This window comes from Nyctereutes procyonoides, unplaced genomic scaffold (genome assembly GCF_905146905.1).
Source record: "Nyctereutes procyonoides isolate TBG_1078 unplaced genomic scaffold, NYPRO_anot_genome, whole genome shotgun sequence".
NCBI lineage: Eukaryota > Metazoa > Chordata > Mammalia > Carnivora > Canidae > Nyctereutes > Nyctereutes procyonoides.
In genome coordinates, this window is record NW_026575130.1 from 5,379,898 (window position 1) to 5,398,882 (window position 18,985).

The 18,985-nt window shown below is 36.1% G+C and overlaps 1 protein-coding gene across 32 annotated transcripts in view; it reads right to left on the bottom strand.

Moving 5' to 3' along the window:
* ANK2 (ankyrin 2) overlaps positions 1-18,985 on the bottom strand; it is a 654,899-nt gene that overhangs the window by 42,177 nt on the left and 593,737 nt on the right. For 17 of the 32 annotated variants that reach the window (XM_055342391.1, XM_055342396.1, XM_055342414.1 and 14 more), the window contains 6 exons: positions 18,495-18,598; positions 13,953-13,988; positions 7,333-7,557; positions 4,595-4,749; positions 1,810-2,021; positions 1,482-1,686 (listed from right to left, as the gene is read on the bottom strand). In XM_055342391.1, the coding sequence (XP_055198366.1) occupies positions 1,482-1,686; positions 1,810-2,021; positions 4,595-4,749; positions 7,333-7,557; positions 13,953-13,988; positions 18,495-18,598 (937 nt within the window). The remainder of the gene's footprint in view (positions 1-1,481; positions 1,687-1,809; positions 2,022-4,594; positions 4,750-7,332; positions 7,558-13,952; positions 13,989-18,494; positions 18,599-18,985) is intronic. The other 15 variants (XM_055342416.1, XM_055342411.1, XM_055342409.1 and 12 more) reach the window with 1 other exon arrangement.

Genomic DNA, 18,985 nt, shown 5'->3' on the forward strand with positions numbered 1-18,985 from the left:
ACCCATCTGAAGATCTATGGCTAGAATAACTATATTAGATGGTGCCTAGGCCCAGGTGGTATCCTCATTTGATCAACTAAAGGGCAGGGTGTGCCACAGTTTTCAGTGTCCTTTTGCTCCCATGCAATTATGTTGCACATTATAGAAAGGTTGTGTACCCATGAAACAAAAAGTTTGGGAATGACACCCAGAGATGCTGGTAACAATCAGAAATGGGTAATTGAGAAAGGGATCATAAGTGAAGCATAAGATTTCCTTCTATACTCATTGTAGTCCATGTGTTTTAAAATTTCATCATATTATTAAACTTATGGGGTAAAATGTCAGTGGTCTCCTATCAGAAGCACACACACACACACAAAAAAAAAACACTAGGAAGAAGGGAGAATTAGAGAATAAAAGTGATCATTCCTTTCAATATGGAAGAGAAATGAAAAAAACTTCTAACAATACCTAAACAACAGGGATGGTGATTATTCCTATTGACAACAATATAAATATTTACTGAATGCCAACACCACATAGTTGTTTTTTTTTTTAATATTTTATTTATTTATTTACTCATGGGCGACAGAGAGAGAGAGGCAGAGAAATAGGCAGAGGGAGAAGCAGGCTCCATGCAGGGAGCCCGATGTGGGACTTGATCCTGGGACTCCAGAATCACACCCTGAGCCGAAGGCAGACATTTAACTGATGAGCCACCCAGGCAACCCCACATAGTTATTGTTAAAGAGGGAAATTATTAGGTCAATGATGTAGTACTAACACAAGTTATCTGTGTGGATTTTTTTCCTCTCACCATTTATTTATTTTTTTCTTCTCACCAATAATACCATTTGTGGTGGTATTATTGAGCAGAAAAAAAACAAACAAACAATGCTCCAGTAATGTCTTTCTGGAATGTGGTAGTTGTCTGAAAGCCATTACAACTTCCAATTGAAAAGACCAAAATTCAGTTAATCATTAATAATCTTTACATTGTTTTTCCAAGATCAATGATAAAGGCAAAACAATTCCTAGACAGAAGTTGAACTGGATATAATAATCCAATATGCTATTCATTTTTCATAAAAGATTTCATATTAAGATGAAGTCTTCAGTGAAGGCTTAAAACTTAGGCTTTGAGGCATGTAAATTTGGGTTTGAATTCCAACTTTGCCAAATATTTATGGTATGATTTCAAGTAAGTTCTAGAACTCCTCTCAGCCTTGACTTCCTTTTCAGTAAATAGGGTTAACATTTCTTTACAGGGCCACTGTAAAGGCTGAAGTGACAGTAAAGGGTCTACTAGTAGGGCATACAGGCTGTATTTTATAAGTATTAGTTCATTTCCTTTCACCTTTCACTTCCCTAATTAGAAGTTTTTTCCTGAATGAATATATAACCTCACAGGTATCTGATGACAAAGATAATTTAATATTTACAGTAACCTATGTTTCTTCCTTCAGAACTTTCTACTAGCACAGTCACATGTGACTCACCTGTTATGCTGCACAGTAATCTTAAGGTTGGTGCATCCCCCCCAAAACCATTCAACATGACATCACTTGAAGCCTTTGGGACAGGAATGGTCATGGTAATTGGCTTGTGGAATTTTCTTCTTCTAGGTTCCAAAGTGACTATTGGGCTGAAGGTAGCTTTGTTGCCTAGAATCTTCTTAACCAGCTCACTGTGCATAGGTTGAGCCTTTTCAAAGAAAAAAAAATGTTAAACAGCATTATCTATATTTACATCAATATATTTATTTGAAAAGCTGATTTCTAATCATTACACCTATGTTAGGTTAACTTGCATCCAACGAGGGCATACCTGGAGGCCTACACGGATCCTCTTGGTTAGTGCCCCCTCTGGGAAGACGGCTTGTACCTGGGGGGCCACCGTGCTGCTGAGCACGCCTCCCTCTGGGCCAATCAGGTTGCTGTCCTGTTTGATGCGAGACACTACTGCAAAGTATTGTGGGAAGTCACGGGTGATGATGCGGCATATTCGCTTCTTTTCTAGGTCTTCCGGGCTATCCAGCACTGAGACAAGAAATGACCCATCTTCATACAGCAAAGGGTTTCCTTCCAAAAGCATTCTAGCAAACTCCATGGCGGAGGTTAATAGTAAACAAGTGTGGGAACAAAACACCTTTTTTTTTTTTTAAAAAAAAAAAAAAAGTAATAGGAAAATTTAAAAAGACTCCCTATCCTGACAACACCAGGAAAAAAACAAAACAAAAACAAAAACAAAAACAAAAAACGCAGTCTTTCAAGACCTATCAGCAATTAGCACATTTTATTTCTTCGTGGACACTAAAAACTTTTCGGGGCACTGTGAAAGGAAAGCCTCCAGTTCCAGATGCAGTGCTGCAGGACCGGCTGCCTTTGTAAATGAGGGGTTTGGAGGGCAAATTTGGAATGGAAATGAACCTGTTCTATTCTTGGTTCACGTGATAGAGAGGAAATTGTTTATGGACTCCTTCTCTTTGTGAATTTCAAAGTTAGCTCAAAAACCAGTTATTGTGGTTTGAAGAAGAAATATGGCCCTTTCAGTCCTCAGGGCCATAGTGCAGGAAGAAAATTTGTCTTCTAAGGGTAAGGTTTGTGTCTGTGTGTTTATTATAGTGACATAATTGTCTCCGAAACAGTCAGATATAAAAAAAAAAAAAATCATGGGATCCCTGAGTGGCTCAGTGGTTTAGCACTGCCTTTAGCTCAGGGGGTGATCCTGGGGTCCTGGGATCAAGTCCCACATTGGGCTCTCTGCATGGAGCCTGCTCCTCCCTCTGCCTGTGTCTCTGCCTCTCTCTCTCTATGTGTGTGTGTGTGTGTGTGTGTCTCATGAATAAATAAATAAAATCTTTAAAAAAAATCAGTGATTATGAATTCAGGGTTTGAGTATTCCCCTGAAACCATTAACTTACCAAACATATCATCTACTATCAGGAAGACAGGATAATGGGCTCTTTGTAAATTGCATTAGTGTAGCTATGTAGGGCAAATCAAAAATCAGACTGGCTTAAAATGTAGAAAATTTGCACTAAGGGGATCACTGAATTTTTAGGGATTATGGAAAGTTATTTATCTTCAGAAACCATTTGCAATCCATTCTAGAGGCAGGAACAGCAACTACCCTTTTTCTTGACAATTGAATATAACTAGATATAGCAAAAGCCAAAAGTCCCAGGATGTGATCATATATAACTGAAAACTGATGTACTGGCAAACACCAGCACATACTCACAAAAGACTGTATTTCCAAGGATAGAGAACATAAAAAATACAAAACTCTGATTCTTTGTTTTACAATAGGCTTTATACACAGAGTTATAGGAGTCCTCATTCCAGGTCAAGATGCCAGTGCTCATGGCGGTGTTAATGACAGGTAAATATCTCAGAGGAAAATATCCTAAACCTAAATGTAGGCAAAAGAAATGGCTTCAAGAAGTAGAAGCGGCTAAATATTGCATGAAACAAGCTTTATCAGGAGAATCCTGATCTTTTTATCTTGCTTGGAAAAATACTGACCTATGTATCTAGAGGGCATAATTTCTTTTTCCTTCTACCTCCTTGCACAGGGTAAGCCTGGACTCTATTCTTATTCCACCTCAGCAGGATGCAGAAAGACTAAAGCAGCTGTTGCCCAGCTACCCTTACTCTCTGAGAGCCACACCCAAGGCTACGGGCAGTAGTCTGCAAGACTGGTGAACATGACAAATGTTCACATACAGCTGTAAGTCCGGTTCTGTACAAAATTTGGTATGCTCTTGGCTCTTAAGAAAAGATCATGCCCTATTTGTGTGGTTCCTTAAAGTGAACACATGTCTCGTTATTAGGACTGAGTCTTTGTTTTTGTGCAGCCTAAGGAGGCCAGAGAATGAGCCAATCCCCTCCAGATATTTCAACCTGTGGCTAGATGGTCCAAGATGGATTTGGGATTTACAGAGATCAAAGCCCTAATGAGAACAATGAATTCCTTAACTCTATGTGTAGGTGTGTAGAACGAAATTCTACCCTGGCAACTCCTTACTTTAATTATATGTAGAAGTTTGAGTGAACTTAATTTTCCTATCTCCTTAGTAATAGCAAGTTAAAAGAAGAAATCATATTATCCTATAATGCACTAGTTACAGGTATATATGTAAGTTTCCCAATTTTAAAAAAAAGCCTAGCACTTTTTATCAGTGTCTTTCTTAAATATCTAAATTTTCCTGTTCAGCATTTTTAAAAAATCATGGATTTATTATCCAGTATCAGTTCATTTTGTAGCCTAAACAGCAATATCTATTCGGTCTCATGTCTTAGGTTTGAAAAGTTTACACTAAAGATAGAGATGTGCTATGCCTCCTTATTAAAATGAGATATTTACTATTGGAAGGGTTTTATTTTCTTGAATATAACAGAGGCAAGACTAGGTAAATATATCATGCATTCCAACCCTGGAGCATACAGACCACTGGAAAATACCAAAATACTTGCCATGATAAAATGACACCAGGAACACCCATACCCAAACCCACCCCCCACCCACACACCCGGAGGTCATAAGAAAGAAATACATCATTTTAGTGCTTCCATTTCAGAATCCTTTTAAAACCCTTACTATGAAGTACCTTCATCCATGCCATTAAGGATTTCATTCAATTCGTCTTCAGTGTATTCACAATAATGCTCTTTCCAGCTGTCCCCATTCTCACTGCGCAGGACCACCAGTTCCCTTTCCTTTCCTCGAAGAGCAGCAAAATGAGGGATCTCCACGATCACAGGCCTGACACAGTAAGGTAGAGTGCTTAGTGTGGACAAGAGCTAACCAATAGCAAGACAAGCACCATGACTCTGTCTGTTGCAAAGTGACCTGGAATCATTCTCTTTCTCGGGACAGGGGCATTGTGGGCTGTCCTCCGGAGCCCAACGGCTAGCAGATGGTCACGCAATAGCACTCCACCTTGGGGCACCATCCTTAGGGACATGCTGCTACCTTAAGCCAAATAAAGTTTCCCTATGAGTGCATGTGGCATTCTGGAACTTCTCCTTTGAGAAATGTTAAGTATAACACATTTAACCAAAAGAAACGTACATGCATATCCATGAGGTGTGCCAATCTCCTAAAACATTTTCTACAAGGTGCGAATGACAAAATGGTTTAAGAAGGAACATGGCTTGTATGTTGCATAATTTGATGTGTTGTAAATGAAAAGATGTCAGAAAAGTTAGCTACTTGGGAACTAAGGAGACATGCACTCGTGGTTTTTGCCTTTTTTTTTTTCATTCAAGGGAACAATAGGCATGTGTACACAGCGTGGCCACAGGTGGCTGAGCAGCACCTCAATAGACAGCCCGGCTATGTCCCATGCCTATTAGCTCAGGATCTGGAACATGCACTGCCCTGACATTGTCAGGTCGCATTCACTTTCAAAATTTACAGAGGCTTTGGATTTTTCAGTCCAGGTTGCTTTGATACAGACTTCAAATTTATCATAACAACATCATAACTAGCACATAGTACAACTAGGCAGATCTCATGCTTTAAACGAAAATGAAGATCACAGCACTTTAAGGGAAAAGATATAAAAAACATCACTTGAAAATAAAAGTCACATACCACAAGGGTCAGAAATGGTCCACTAAAGATAGGTTATACAGAATTTAAATCATAGGGAGGGACATGTCATGGGCACAATGACAAAAAGAGAAATCATATTGCAGAAGAAGGAGAAGAATGGGGGCCAGCAGCCATCAATTTGTTTTAAGTCACTCCTACCCAAGGAATTTGGTTCCAGGAGGCCCCAGCTGAAGGATGCGGCTGACCAAACTTTCTCCCTCATTAAGTGGGGGAGGAGCCGTTGGCAGGTGAAGTTTACTGAGTACATCCAAAGCAGCAGTGAAAGAAAGAACATAAGTAAGCTTCAGGTATTGTTCTCCACAGAACCCCAGCGTCACCGGCTGATCAACAGGGTGAAATCTGGTTTCACACTGCGCTTGGTTCTGTCCCCTCCATTGGTCACAAAGAGTAAGGAACCGAGACCCAGAGTGTACAATGGAGGCACGTGGAAGGAGACCCTTAGGTGTGGAATCTGTCCCTACTTAGGTTCACTGCCAGGGCATGAGCCGAAAAATAAACAACAAAAAAATATGCTCCACAGGAAAGAGAAAGCTGTTGGGAATATAATAAAAACTCTGTAGAGAGGCCAGATGTTTTCAGGGATATTCCTCAACAGATGTGAAGTTTATTAAAAAGCCTAAAACTACCTGAGCACAAGGGCCTGGTACAGAATATGAAAGGGGTCATTGGGGAATTATTCCAACCATAATGGCATTTCTGATGCAACCCAGAACTTCACAGGCTCCTCCTAAATCTCTGGTCATTTAAGGAGGACAAGGGAGGTGGCTTCTATAACTGGGGGATACAGACAACCCTTTTCAGGTGTGAACATAATTTGCAGCAATCTGTTAATAATTTGCTCCAAATTACAGGGCTTTAGAACATTTCTCCAAGTTCTAAAGCAAATCCTCTCCCCCAAACAACACTAGCAAAGCAAAGACTTCATGATTAACAGGATTTTTCTCCCAATTTTTGAGCACAAAGACTTGTTGTGACAAGACTTAAATACAAATGATTTGTTTCAAAATATTTTGAAACTTGTCCCCCTCCAAAGCTTCATCCTTTTTTCAGTTTTCAGTGGTAGTCATTTCTTGGCATGTTGAGACACCACTTCATATATAATACCAGCTGTACAACCAGAGGAAGGAAGAAATGCTAATTTCTGCTCAAAATTGCTAAAATGAAGATGGCAAAAGTGGTCTTGATTTTGTCGTCTTATGAAAACTACAACTAAAGGGACTGCCGGTGTAATTTTCAGACTCAAGATAGCAATTTTGATAGCAGAAAAGACAAATCACATGGAGTAAATTTTTGGGTATCCTATAAAGTTAACACTGCTTTCCAAAGATAATCACTCAGTTTTGTAACTACACAGACTTTAAATTTATGTTTGTAATAGAGTACTACTTCTTCTTTATGACTTTACCATGTGAGTCTCAGGATTAAAAAAAAAATACCTACCATTGGCTAAAACGTGGTTATTCACATTGGAAGTCTAGCAGCTATTGTCACATCCAAAGAGAAGGAATAATAGTTCACCTGAATATCAAACTCATGAATGCCTTAGAATAAGAGGTATGTGACTGGAGTCAAACACTGTGGTGCTACTTCCAATTTTTAAATAATTTCACAGGGGCCAATCTTCTTTCACAACGTCATGACGTACCTTTTTCCATTCCATCCTAGTGATTTCATGTAGAGGACACAAGCTCATCCGTGACTAAGTGGAGGTTTATCAGAAACCCTTACCCAAGGAACTGAGCACCAGAAGGTCCGACTTCGATCAGGCGACTGGCCAGGCCTTCTCCTTCCACCATTGGAGGCATTGTCGCCAGTCTATGGCGTTTGACCAGACGGCAGGTGACTCGAGTTGGGGCGGTACATTTCCGAGGTGGAATAATGATACGGAGCCCATTGTGTCTGCATCCTCGCATAGCACCACCTCGAGCATCCACCATAAAACTAACCAGGAAACTAAAAATTGAAATAGAAGATTAGCTGCATTTTGAAATACTGGAAGAAGATAAACAAGTTTTGTCAAGTTAGTTTGCTTTCGTAATGCTTTGTTCTTTTTAAAATTCATTCACACGGTGGCAAAATATTTGTCCTTAAAAGCTATTTTACTTTATGCTAATGCCTCTATTTCTGTTTGGTCATTGTTTTAGTTTTTGTATTATTTTGATCTGTGACTAAAGAATTCTGCTGATTTTTGTTGACAATGGTGATATTATATACAAACTGTAAATCAGAAATCTGTCTAATTGGCTTAGAAAGTGGAATTATATGATGAACACTGATGAGTCTTCTTTTGTTATAAATGCAATGACTTCTGCTTCTGTCTAGAGGAGTCCTGAAAAATCCACATCTTGAAATAATGTAAGGACAGAATAGAAAGAAAAGACCAAATTGCAGTTTTTCTAAGTTAATCTGACCTGACTTTTCAAAATTACATCTTGTCCAGCCCATTTTAATATAATTCTATGACTTAAAAAAAGATTCATAGGCCTTCTCCCAAGATCAAACCCATGTACATGCATCCTCCTCCAACATTATCTTACCCAGGATGCAGGTTTTTAATTTATTGCATTCTAAAGGAGAAGGAAAAGCAAAAAATTAAATGCTTTGGATAGACTCAATTTATTGGTTGACATTCACTTTTTCAGCTCTTAAGTAGGAATCTCTCTGCTGTACTGGTCTAACTGAAGCAAAGATGGGGTGGTCAGAAAATAAGATCATAAATCCCTTCTATTCTGTGTTTTGAAGTGAAAAACCCTGGGTTCATGAGGATGGAAAAGATCTGTGCCTCATGATTTTCCCCAAATTATAGGAAACTGTATGTGGAAAATCACAACTAAAAAAATTTAGAAATGTAAAGTCTTCTATTATTTTTGCTCTTTTACTACTGAATTAATTTTTCATGCATAAAAGAACGAAAATCCAAGTGACCATTTTAAGTGTACCAAGAGAAAGATTAGTTTTAACTTTAATGTTATTTCCTGTGGGATGATCTAAATGGATCCTGATACAGATTAGTTTGAATTCTTGTCACTCTGACAGTCCTAACACTCATTAAAGTCTTGGAGGCACTCACTTCCTCAAAGAGCAAAAATTAAACCAGACAACCCCAGTGTTGGTCACATATACACAAAGACACCAACGAACAGTGTGTACACCCTTATACAGATTACATTACTATCTTTCCCAATTTTCATCGCATTTGCAAGATTTTATATACCAAAACAAAGAGGAAAGCAACATACAGGTGTATTATGGAAAAACTTATAATTTAACTAGCACAGAACTACACCAGATTCACCACGTCTAGATATTGCATCCATGACAACATTTAAAACATTTGAAAGATATTTTATCAAAGTAAGTTATAGGATAGAATGCAATACATTGATGTTATTTTTTAGACAAGTGATGAAAAATATGTTAGCATCTTCTTCATAGCAGAACACAGAACTCATTAAGCATGCTATTAAACAGAAATCCTGTTGCTAGTAATAAAAATGGATGCGAGGAAGCCTGGAGTGCCTGTCTGAAGCACGTCATGCAGAATGAGACCACGAGAAGAGCTGTCACCATCCTTCCCATGACATGCAGGAGCCAGCCTAGAACTACCTTTCACACCCAGCCCTCTAAGTTTTTAGTAGAGGGCAAAAACTGGGGAGTATCATCAATTGGTCAGTACTCAAGAATGGATGTTCCTGGTCTTAAAACACAATGAAAAAATGTTGGCTGCTTTTCTTATTACTAGCCTAAGAATGAATTCTTTAAAAAAAGTTCTTTTCTATTTGTTTTTTAAAATGTACTATTTTAAAAGAATGAAAAAAACCGAAAACACCTCTAGATGAATACAAAAGTTTCTACTCCATTTTATTTTTTTTTATTTAACTATGCTATTAATGCCAATTTTTATAAAAACTAGGGGCAAGTCTAGTAAGTTTGAACTAGGGCTATTCCAAATGCATTGCAATATTTCTGATTTTCCCTAATTTTTTTTCATCTTTTGATTACTGTCACCACTGATGAATGGAACAGGGACTCAAGCTCTTAAGAAATTATTATAATACATCTAGTCAATATTACCAATCTTTTATACCTTTTGAAGGCACTCAGGAAATCAGCACACGTTACATGCTATTACGTTTCCACTATATTTACTCTAGTAATGACTTATAACCTATAAAATGTCTCCAACTAGAAAAACACATAGAATGTCTTCTAGTAGTGCATCTTCTTAAAAAAAAGTTAATCACAGTAGCTATGTTATTAGTTATAATAGTGTTTCAATAACTACATGGTTGATTACTTTCTCTGATTTTGTGTCATTGATTGTTCCTTTTGAAATTCTCTTTTGCTCTCATTTACTCCGTAGTTTCCATTTCCATGCATGAGAAGCAGGCAATGTCTGTTACCCTCCTATTAAATGCCACCTGCCCTGCTTGGAACCGAGGATACTTAAAGTAAAACCATAATTGCTCCTGCCAAAAAGCTCATGTGTAAGCCCTAGGTTTCACAGGACGGTTTTGCTTACTCGGAATCATTTCATTTCCTGGTCAATAAGAAAGGAATTATAACCACATTCAGGAACCATGTAAGTACCCTATTGGCAGTGATCTTGTTTTTCCTATGTTCCCCTGGTGCCTAGCACAATGTAGATGGAGTACATAGTAGGCAGTCAAACAATTGTTGAGTAAGTGAATGGATGGAAGACAGAAAAGAGCAGGTTGTAAGAAGTTGTATATAATTATCTAATAAAGAGATAAGGCAGGAAAATTGAAGGTAATTTAATTATTTGGTCTCTGGACAACCAATCCAGTTAGAACTTATTCAAATTACTACATTCTGATATTTCAGCTCATAAAATAGCAAAATAGTTGGGAAAGACTATACTCAATGTCAAATATTCTTCTACAGATCTTTTCCTGCTCCCAAATAAGAGACTGGATATATTTATTTCCCCTGATAGGTGATTAGTAGAAAATGGGAGTAATCAAAAATCAAGAGTTTGAATGTAACAAAGGAAATAATTTTATTAGGAGTGAAAATTCCATGAAGAAAGACTGAGATTGGGAAATCAAAAGGAAAGAACTTAAAGACTGAATTTGCAAGGAGATACATTTAACTCTAAGTGTCTCAACATCCTCTAGATCTGGAAAGTAATACTTATGTACCGCACCCAACCACAGCAAATTGGGAAAAGTAAGGTGCCAATATGCGTAATTCAGAAAAAAGAAGAATTACATTTCCAAAGAAAACAAGTCTTTGTGTCTTTCTCAACTAACTGAAGGAACTAAGAGACTAACAAAAGTGACAAATTCGGGTGGGGGGGTGGGTTGGGGGAGGATTGTCTTCAGCCAAAGAGGAAGGGGGAATAGCTGGGGGAGGAAGGTTGGAAGGGAGCGAGGGGAGGGAGAGGGAGAGAGTCAGAGAACTGAGGAGAATTGAGAGGAAAGCAAAACAAAAAGAGGTCAAGAAGGAAACAAAGGCTAGAAGACAGCAAAGAACTGGGCAGCCCTGGTGGCAGCGTGGTGCAGTGGTTTAGGGCTGCCTGCAGCCCAGGGTGTGATCCTGGGGACCCAGGATCAAGTCCCACATCAGGCTCCTTGCATGGAGCCTGCTTCTCCCTCTGCCTGTGTCTCAGCCTCTCTCTCTCTCTCTCTCTGTCTCTCATGAATAAATAAATAAAATCTTTAAAAAAAGAAGACATGAAATAACTGAATATTAGTAGTCAAAATAAATACAAATGTTTATAAATATTCTAAAGAAATCAGATTCAAATAATGTAATTGTAGAACTAACAGAAAAGCTGAATATGCAGAATTGTACAATAAAATAAGTCTTTTCTTCAAATAAGAGAAATGATGACTCAAGTGCTGATGAAAAAGTCTTTTAGATAAAACATGCTACTTAATCCCAATAGTTTATAATATACAATTGGGTAAGTGTATATTTATTAAAAATACCCAAATCAGAAGGTTTCACTATTTGGGTATGTGGTAGAATTAGTAAAGTTATTCTGCAATGTAAAAAACAGACTCTAAGAGACCATTTACTGTTTTGTACCACAGGAAAAAGTGAAAGGCTGGAAGCTATGAGTCATAAAATGAATCAGCTCACATACTAGAGTTGATTAAATAAATATGATTTTCCCATATTTTCAGGATATAAAAATGGGACAAAATAAACCTGTAAACATTGGAGACAAAAGGAGTTAAAGTAAAAGCATATATTTAAATATGTACAGAGGAGACGGTAGATGTACAGCCTGAAGCTCAGCTCTGCTGTTTGCGAGCTTTAAGGCTGAAGCCTAGTCTGTCAGGGACAATCCTACCATTACCACTGAGGGTGTAGTGAGGATTAAATCCTGTGTGGGTAAAGCATTTAGAATTCAATGAATACTTGTTCCCATCATTTTCCTTTCCCTATGCCCATATAATTTTATGTATCTTGAATGTCTTAAAATTTATGGTACAATACAACACCTAAAAACAGAGAAACTGATTTTTATCAAATACCTTAAATGAACTGGGGACTTTGCTAACACGGTTTAATACGAGGGTGGAGGTGTTTTTTTTACTAGTTTTTGAACTTCACTATGTAAATAAACTACAAAAGCACTATTACTAGGTCCCATCTATCATGAAATCTATCTCTGTCTTGAATTATTGCTGTAATCTCACACAAGTCACTTCATGTCTTCAAGTTTTAGTTTTTTCATCCATAAAACGAGAGGCTTCAGCTAAATAAACTCTATGGCTATCTGGTGTTAAAATTCTCTATACCATTTCCTGTTAACTAAAGCTATGAAACCTCCTGAAATGTTTCATGACTGTCAGATGCTCTGTCAGAATTTTTATTTGGAAAATAAACTGCTTTTACTCCAAGAAATATATATTATTTTTGCTGTATGGTTAAAACACTCCACAAACAGTTTTGAAGAAAATGGGTACGCACATTACACTAAACACTGAAGACTGTACAGACAAAATTGATCACAGAATATACTCAGCTGGAACTGCATATCTTACTCTCCAAATGAAATTCAGCAATCATGCAAAATAGAAATTCTCATTGAAGTTTTCTAAATTGTGAGATACAATGTTATCACAATTTAAAAAGAATAAAAGCAAAAGCAGTCCACCATTATTATGCAGATGATTTGCCTGCAAATACACAATTTGATTAGCTAAACAGGTACATGCTTCAGAGGAGGCAGCAGAAAACAATGATTCTGGTCTTTTGAGGACTACATCCTCCACCCCAAAAATTACTAATCCTTAGGTTTACTTTTTAATTCATCCAGGACCATGGGGTGGGGAGAGGGAGGAGATTATAGCATTCAGTTAGTTATTGGGTGAAAATAGGAAAAAAAAAGTCATCAGGGTGCTTCAGTGATCCACACATACATAGCAAGAGGCCCTTAAATTAAATCTGGTTTCTGGGCTTATGTGAGAAAACATCATGAGCGCTTTCTCATCTGTAATTTTCTCCTCTTAATTTCTTCCTCGTCCTCGAAATTCCATAGACTGAAAAGCTGATAGAAAATATCTTTGAAAAAATTGGCTCTAATTTGCTAAAATCACCAATTAATTATCATATGTTCATGTACAGAAACATAATATTTAGTGTGTGTTTCAGAAAAAGTGAAAGGATGGATATAGAATTCCCAAAATTGGAAAATTAAAATTGTCTTATTTGTAGACAATCTGTAGTATCATGGTGGATGACTGTATAATAAAAATGCTATCATCAGCAGTCTGATAAGAACCTTTAAAAATAACCTAACTGAAATAATAAAGAATAATGGATTTTTTAGAACACTGACTGGAATCATCCTATAGCACAATTTCCAAAATATCGAAAGGTTGCACTTAAAGCAGTACTAGCAAGGAAATGCACTATTAATAAACTTTCAGCCTTTGGTTCACCTAGAATACAGCTTTAAAAAAACACCCCAAGCAACACTTAAAATCATAACCTTTAATATAACTTTAAAATAGCTCAACCAATTTGCATAATTGTTGGAAATAACATTCTTCAGTTCTACGTAGCACTTTTTCCTCACAAAAGAAATGCAGACGTGGAGATCTATGGCCAAAACAGGCTTTCGCAGTTAAGACTACATTAATTTCGGTGCAACCCGCCTGCTTTCCAAAGAAATAAAAAATAACCACTTTCTTTCCACCATAGAGAAAAGAGTTTCAGCAATGGCCACAATTTGGAGAATATAAATCTCTCTCTCTGGCTAGGTACCTTCACACTAAAGCATCCTGAGATGGGGTATATGCAGAAGGAGATGGTGAAAGGGGCAGAGGGGGAGGCGACATGTTCAGAGAAGGAATTATGCAGAAGTTCACCTGCTGTTGTCACGATCAAGACATGGAGAGGAGCGGCTGCAACAGAATAGATACTTTAGCACAGAGAAGGAATGGATAAAGTGAAATATAAAGAAGGAAATCAGAAGTGACTTTCAACTGAAATATATTACTTATACACCAATACACTATTCATTGAAAAAAAAGATGGAAATACAAATGAGATATAGCTTTATGCAAATGCGGAGAGAAGAGCAAGGTATGGGGGTTCAGAGTGACTCCCAGTGGAGGGAACTGGGGATATGATAAAACATCCGGATTTGGATTTGTAGCCTTATTCAACACTGGCTGTGGGGAGGTCATGTAACCAAGTTTTGGTGTCTATGAAATTGCAAAACATCAAGGGACACTATAAGGACAGTCACAGAGTCTTTGATTTGATGGACATAGTTTGTCTCCAAACTTTCCGCTCATACTTTAATATTTTCAAAATAATGGTAGTGCCCTTTTGGGCTTCTACTACAAAAATGCAGACAGAAAAGGCTCAATATAAAGAATAGCTTCAACAACAAACAGTAGCATCAACTATAAGGTAGAGCAGGTAATGTTAATTACCTACTAGTAGGTAACAAAAAACTGTGCAGAGTGCTTTTCTCAAGGCTTTCATTGCCTACTTTGTGGTTTGCTGTCCTCACTGGTAATATCGTCTAATCGCACTTTACAATCCTTTCATGCCTCTACCTGAGTCTGCTCTTCTGCAAAACCCTCTGTAAGTTTTCATAGGATTCACTTGTGTTTTCAATACCTGACAATATACAAAAGGATACATGTTTAATGGACCAGAAATCCAACCTTACAAAACAGCTATTTTGCCACTTAGAAAATAATTTTCTCCATCCAAAGGAATTTACCTTCATGTACCTTAAAAAAACTAGGGTGTTTGAAACAAGATAACTAAATTAACTGATATAGGTATTTGATATATATTAATATTGTCAAATGAGGAACAGTCTCGACTTTCTAATGTCAAATTCCACTATTTGAGCTAATTGCCTTCACATCTTTTTTTTTTTTTTACTGATTTTATTTTTTAGAGTAGTTTTAGATTCACAGCAAAATTGTCAACATGTTTTTTATGAAAAAGGAATGCTTTGACAGATCACTTTCTTATCGACTTCTAGTTACTATAATATTTTGTAGCAAAACATCAGGGAATGGCATTTAATTGTTGATACTTGGCTGTCATTAAAGAACTATAAAAATAATACCACTGAAATTATAACATTTAAAATGAATCACAAAACTATTACTAAAAACTGTGACTTTCATTTGTTAATTCATTATGTACTTCTGAAATGGAGAATTATAAAATTCAAATTCTTGCCCAAGCTTATGTTGGTATGATTATTGCTGGGATGCTAAAAATGACTACTGATTAAATTTTGAATCAGTAAAACAATCCAAAGAACAAAAACAAAAAATATTACTGTCAGCCTTTCTTTTCTTACAGGATTGATATTGGCTGTACATATTGGGTAAAGTAGATTTTTAAAAGTACCGATACCTACTCTTTTGTAGTCATGGACATTAGTCATTGGAAAAACAAAAGAACATTACTAATATACTTATTGGTAGAAGCTGTGTCTTCTATTACTCTAAAATCCCTTTTTGGAATCAGATAGAACAATATACACAAAATTAGTGACATGTGCATTAAAAAAAAGCTTTGTTATCTCCTCTGTCTAAAAATCATTTATTTATTACATTCTGGGCAGATTTTGAAGTAGCTCAAGAATTCTCCCTATTAATTAAAGAAAACCTTAGTTCCTTAATAATAGATATAAAAACTACTACACAGGTGACTAATGTATAATGAATAAAATGAAAAAAATCATTATTAGATTATGTGATATTATGAAAGTGACTCATATACCTTAATATCATGGTAGCTTTAAATACCATGACACTCAAAATGATTATGTTTTCAGTGTAATTACTTATCCCATTAGAGTCATCTGTTGAATTGTTTTCAAATTCTAGAGACCTCACTAGATGACAGATTACCTGATAAAAATATCAAGTCAAACATTACCTTACCATTATGAATTGTACTATAGTGGTATTGTCATTTGGAGGATTCAGAATACATTCTGCTTAACTGATTTGGAATTTGTGAAGGATTTGAAAGATGTATGCGGGTTATATAAATATTAATGGCTATCATCAATTGAGTACTTATTCTTTCTAGGCAAAATGTTACTTATTTAAGAAGCATTTAATCCATAAAGCTCCCCTGTGGGGTCCATAATACAACATTCATCTTATGGATAAACTGAAACTCAGAGTTTATATAACCTGCCCAGTGTCACATATTGAGGGTCAGAGTCGGGATCTGAATTCTCATTGGTCTGACTCCAAAGCGTACTCTTAACCACCATGTTATTTCTCTTCCATGGATTGTCTTCCAATGACAGAGAGGTTCTTAAAGGTAAGGGCTAGATCTTACTTATCTACTTTCCTTAGTACCTGGCACAAAGTTTGGTACTTTGTAGAATTTAACAATGTGTGAAGAACAAATAAGTGAATGGAAGAAATTTTAAAAAAAAGCATTAGAGAGAACTAGATGTATGTTAATTACCTAGATCTCCCTCCAAAAATCAAAGCTTTATTAGGCAAAGTTGTTTCTTTCTAACAGTATACATAAAACACACATATTTGGACCTTTGGTGCTTGTAAAAATGCCCATGTTAAGGCCCCAACAACAGAGATTCAGATGTAATTGGTTTGCGTGGGGTCTGGGTACATTTTTTTAAAGCTCTGAGGTAACTCTAATTTATAGCCAGAGTGGAAAATTATTTACAATCAAGTGATCATGTTTGAAGTTCATAGAAAATTTAGTTTATTATGGAACAAGAGTTTAAAGACTCTCATCTTAATTAGTGGTTAACTTCTAACCACTGGATGATCTTGTTTTATCATAAGTAATCAATTAGAACTACTTATGCATGCATCTAGTTTATACGATTGGTATGTAAATGATGTACTTAAACTGAGTATTTTATTGCCCTTCAGTAGTTAAAAGACTTTTTTTAAGAAATTCCTTTTTTAAAGTCAATTATTTATTTTGAAAACTGAAGTATTACCTTAACACTTTGACTCTTACAAACTTGGCTATTGAAAGTTAATCACAGTTGCCTAAAATAATTTTGTCATCTTATAGGCTGGATATAGACTTCAAATATTTTATTATAGGTTTCCAGACTCTTTAATTCTTTGATACTCTAGGTCCACGCCTCTTTCCTTCTTAGAATTGTGGAAAATTTTAGTAGCAGAATGCAATATTACGCTTTTAAGATAATGGGAAGATGTCAGATTTTAATTATCTCACTTTATATCTAAAAAATATGTTAGTAAATTTGGATGAGGTTTTAATTTGGTTTTTATTCCCTTGAAATGACTTTTGCATCAGGAATTGGCTTCCACTTATTTAAAAGGAAAAGAATATTACAGTTATTTTCAATATCTGTATAACTAATTTTATATTCTATGAGCCTGTAGTAGACAATTAGACTGAAAGTTCTCAAGTTTTTATCTACAATATCTTTGAATGCTTTTCTTGACAGAATATTTTAGAATAATAAGGAAGGATCCACCACTCAAAATAGGTCTAGGGATTATGCATAAGGAGTTCGGGATAGTAATTTAAATCAAAGTACTGCACAGATAAAACACATTTTTACGTGAAAATGAAAGTGATTAAGTGAAAAATATTTTTAAAGTTCATATGTGATAATAAAATTACTATACAAATTGAAACTACCAAAATATAAGAGAAAAACGAATTGTGAAGAGGGTTATCATTTAAAACTCCTTAAGGAAATTATTTGCTGCATAATTGAATTGTTAAACCTCATGAATAAGTATGTTTAAAACTATTAACTCAAAGTCCTACTTTTTATTGAGTTTATACAAACAGGCAGCATTTCTTAAGTAATGATTTACATATTATCTGGATGACTTTTAGAAGGTGACTGGGAACCTGACTGGTTGCATTGAAATTTCCTTTTGTTATATCCCTACTTCAAACAGCCTATGAACTCCTCTGTATATTTGTGTGATTCAAACTTCTGTAAACATTATTTTAAATTCATGACTATGTGAGGGTAGGCATTTATTAAACTAGTCAGTTAATCTTAGCACATAGAACTTTCTAGAAAGCAAATAATCCTGCTCCTCTTTTGAAGATGTCTTTAAGACAAAATGTAAACAGCAGGGAGGCCACTGGTATGTTCTTGTTAGTTAGCAAGCTGTCTGATGCAATTCTACTAGTTATTTTAAAACAATAGTCAGTTTTTCTACGCTGAATTCGACCCTTTTTGCTGGTCTGTGTAGAGAGAGTCCACATTGGATAAAGCAATGTTATTTACAAGTTTACATTGGATAAAGCAATGTTATTTACAAGTTTAAACAAAGGTCACTTCCCCTGTAAGCTAGCTATCAGCTAAAGCTACTGGACAAAGCTGTTATTTTCACGCTCATCTCTTTTTACCTCTTGATCTGGATACATAATATTGATGTACTCACCCTGAATGAATAGGGCTGGAAGAAAGAGCCACGTTGTCTAAGTTCTCAGTGCCCCAGCTGAGACGGTAAGAATTCCTTTCTGCCTCCTTGGCTAGAGTTGACACCTAAATACAAAGAACACTGGATTTAATAAAAGGACTTTCCTTCAATTAAATAAAATATAATGAACCCTAAAAAGTGGTATCACAGGAAGGTGATATTACCATCTTTTCATTTAAAAATATAAGACTGAGCCATTTAAAATGTATCTTTTACAATACAGTCCCATTTAAGTTATATTATTGACATTAGACCACATTTGTGCAATTGTCTTGGAAAGGAGTAGGTATTCACATCTATAGCTGTATATCCAACCAGCCAAAACCGATCAAATCACACCTAAAATTAAAATATTCCACAATAACCTCTAACAGTTTTCTGATAACAGATAACACTTTTCAATATAAGATGTAGTTCCACCAGTACCTTTCATTTTCTGCCTTAAGCGCACC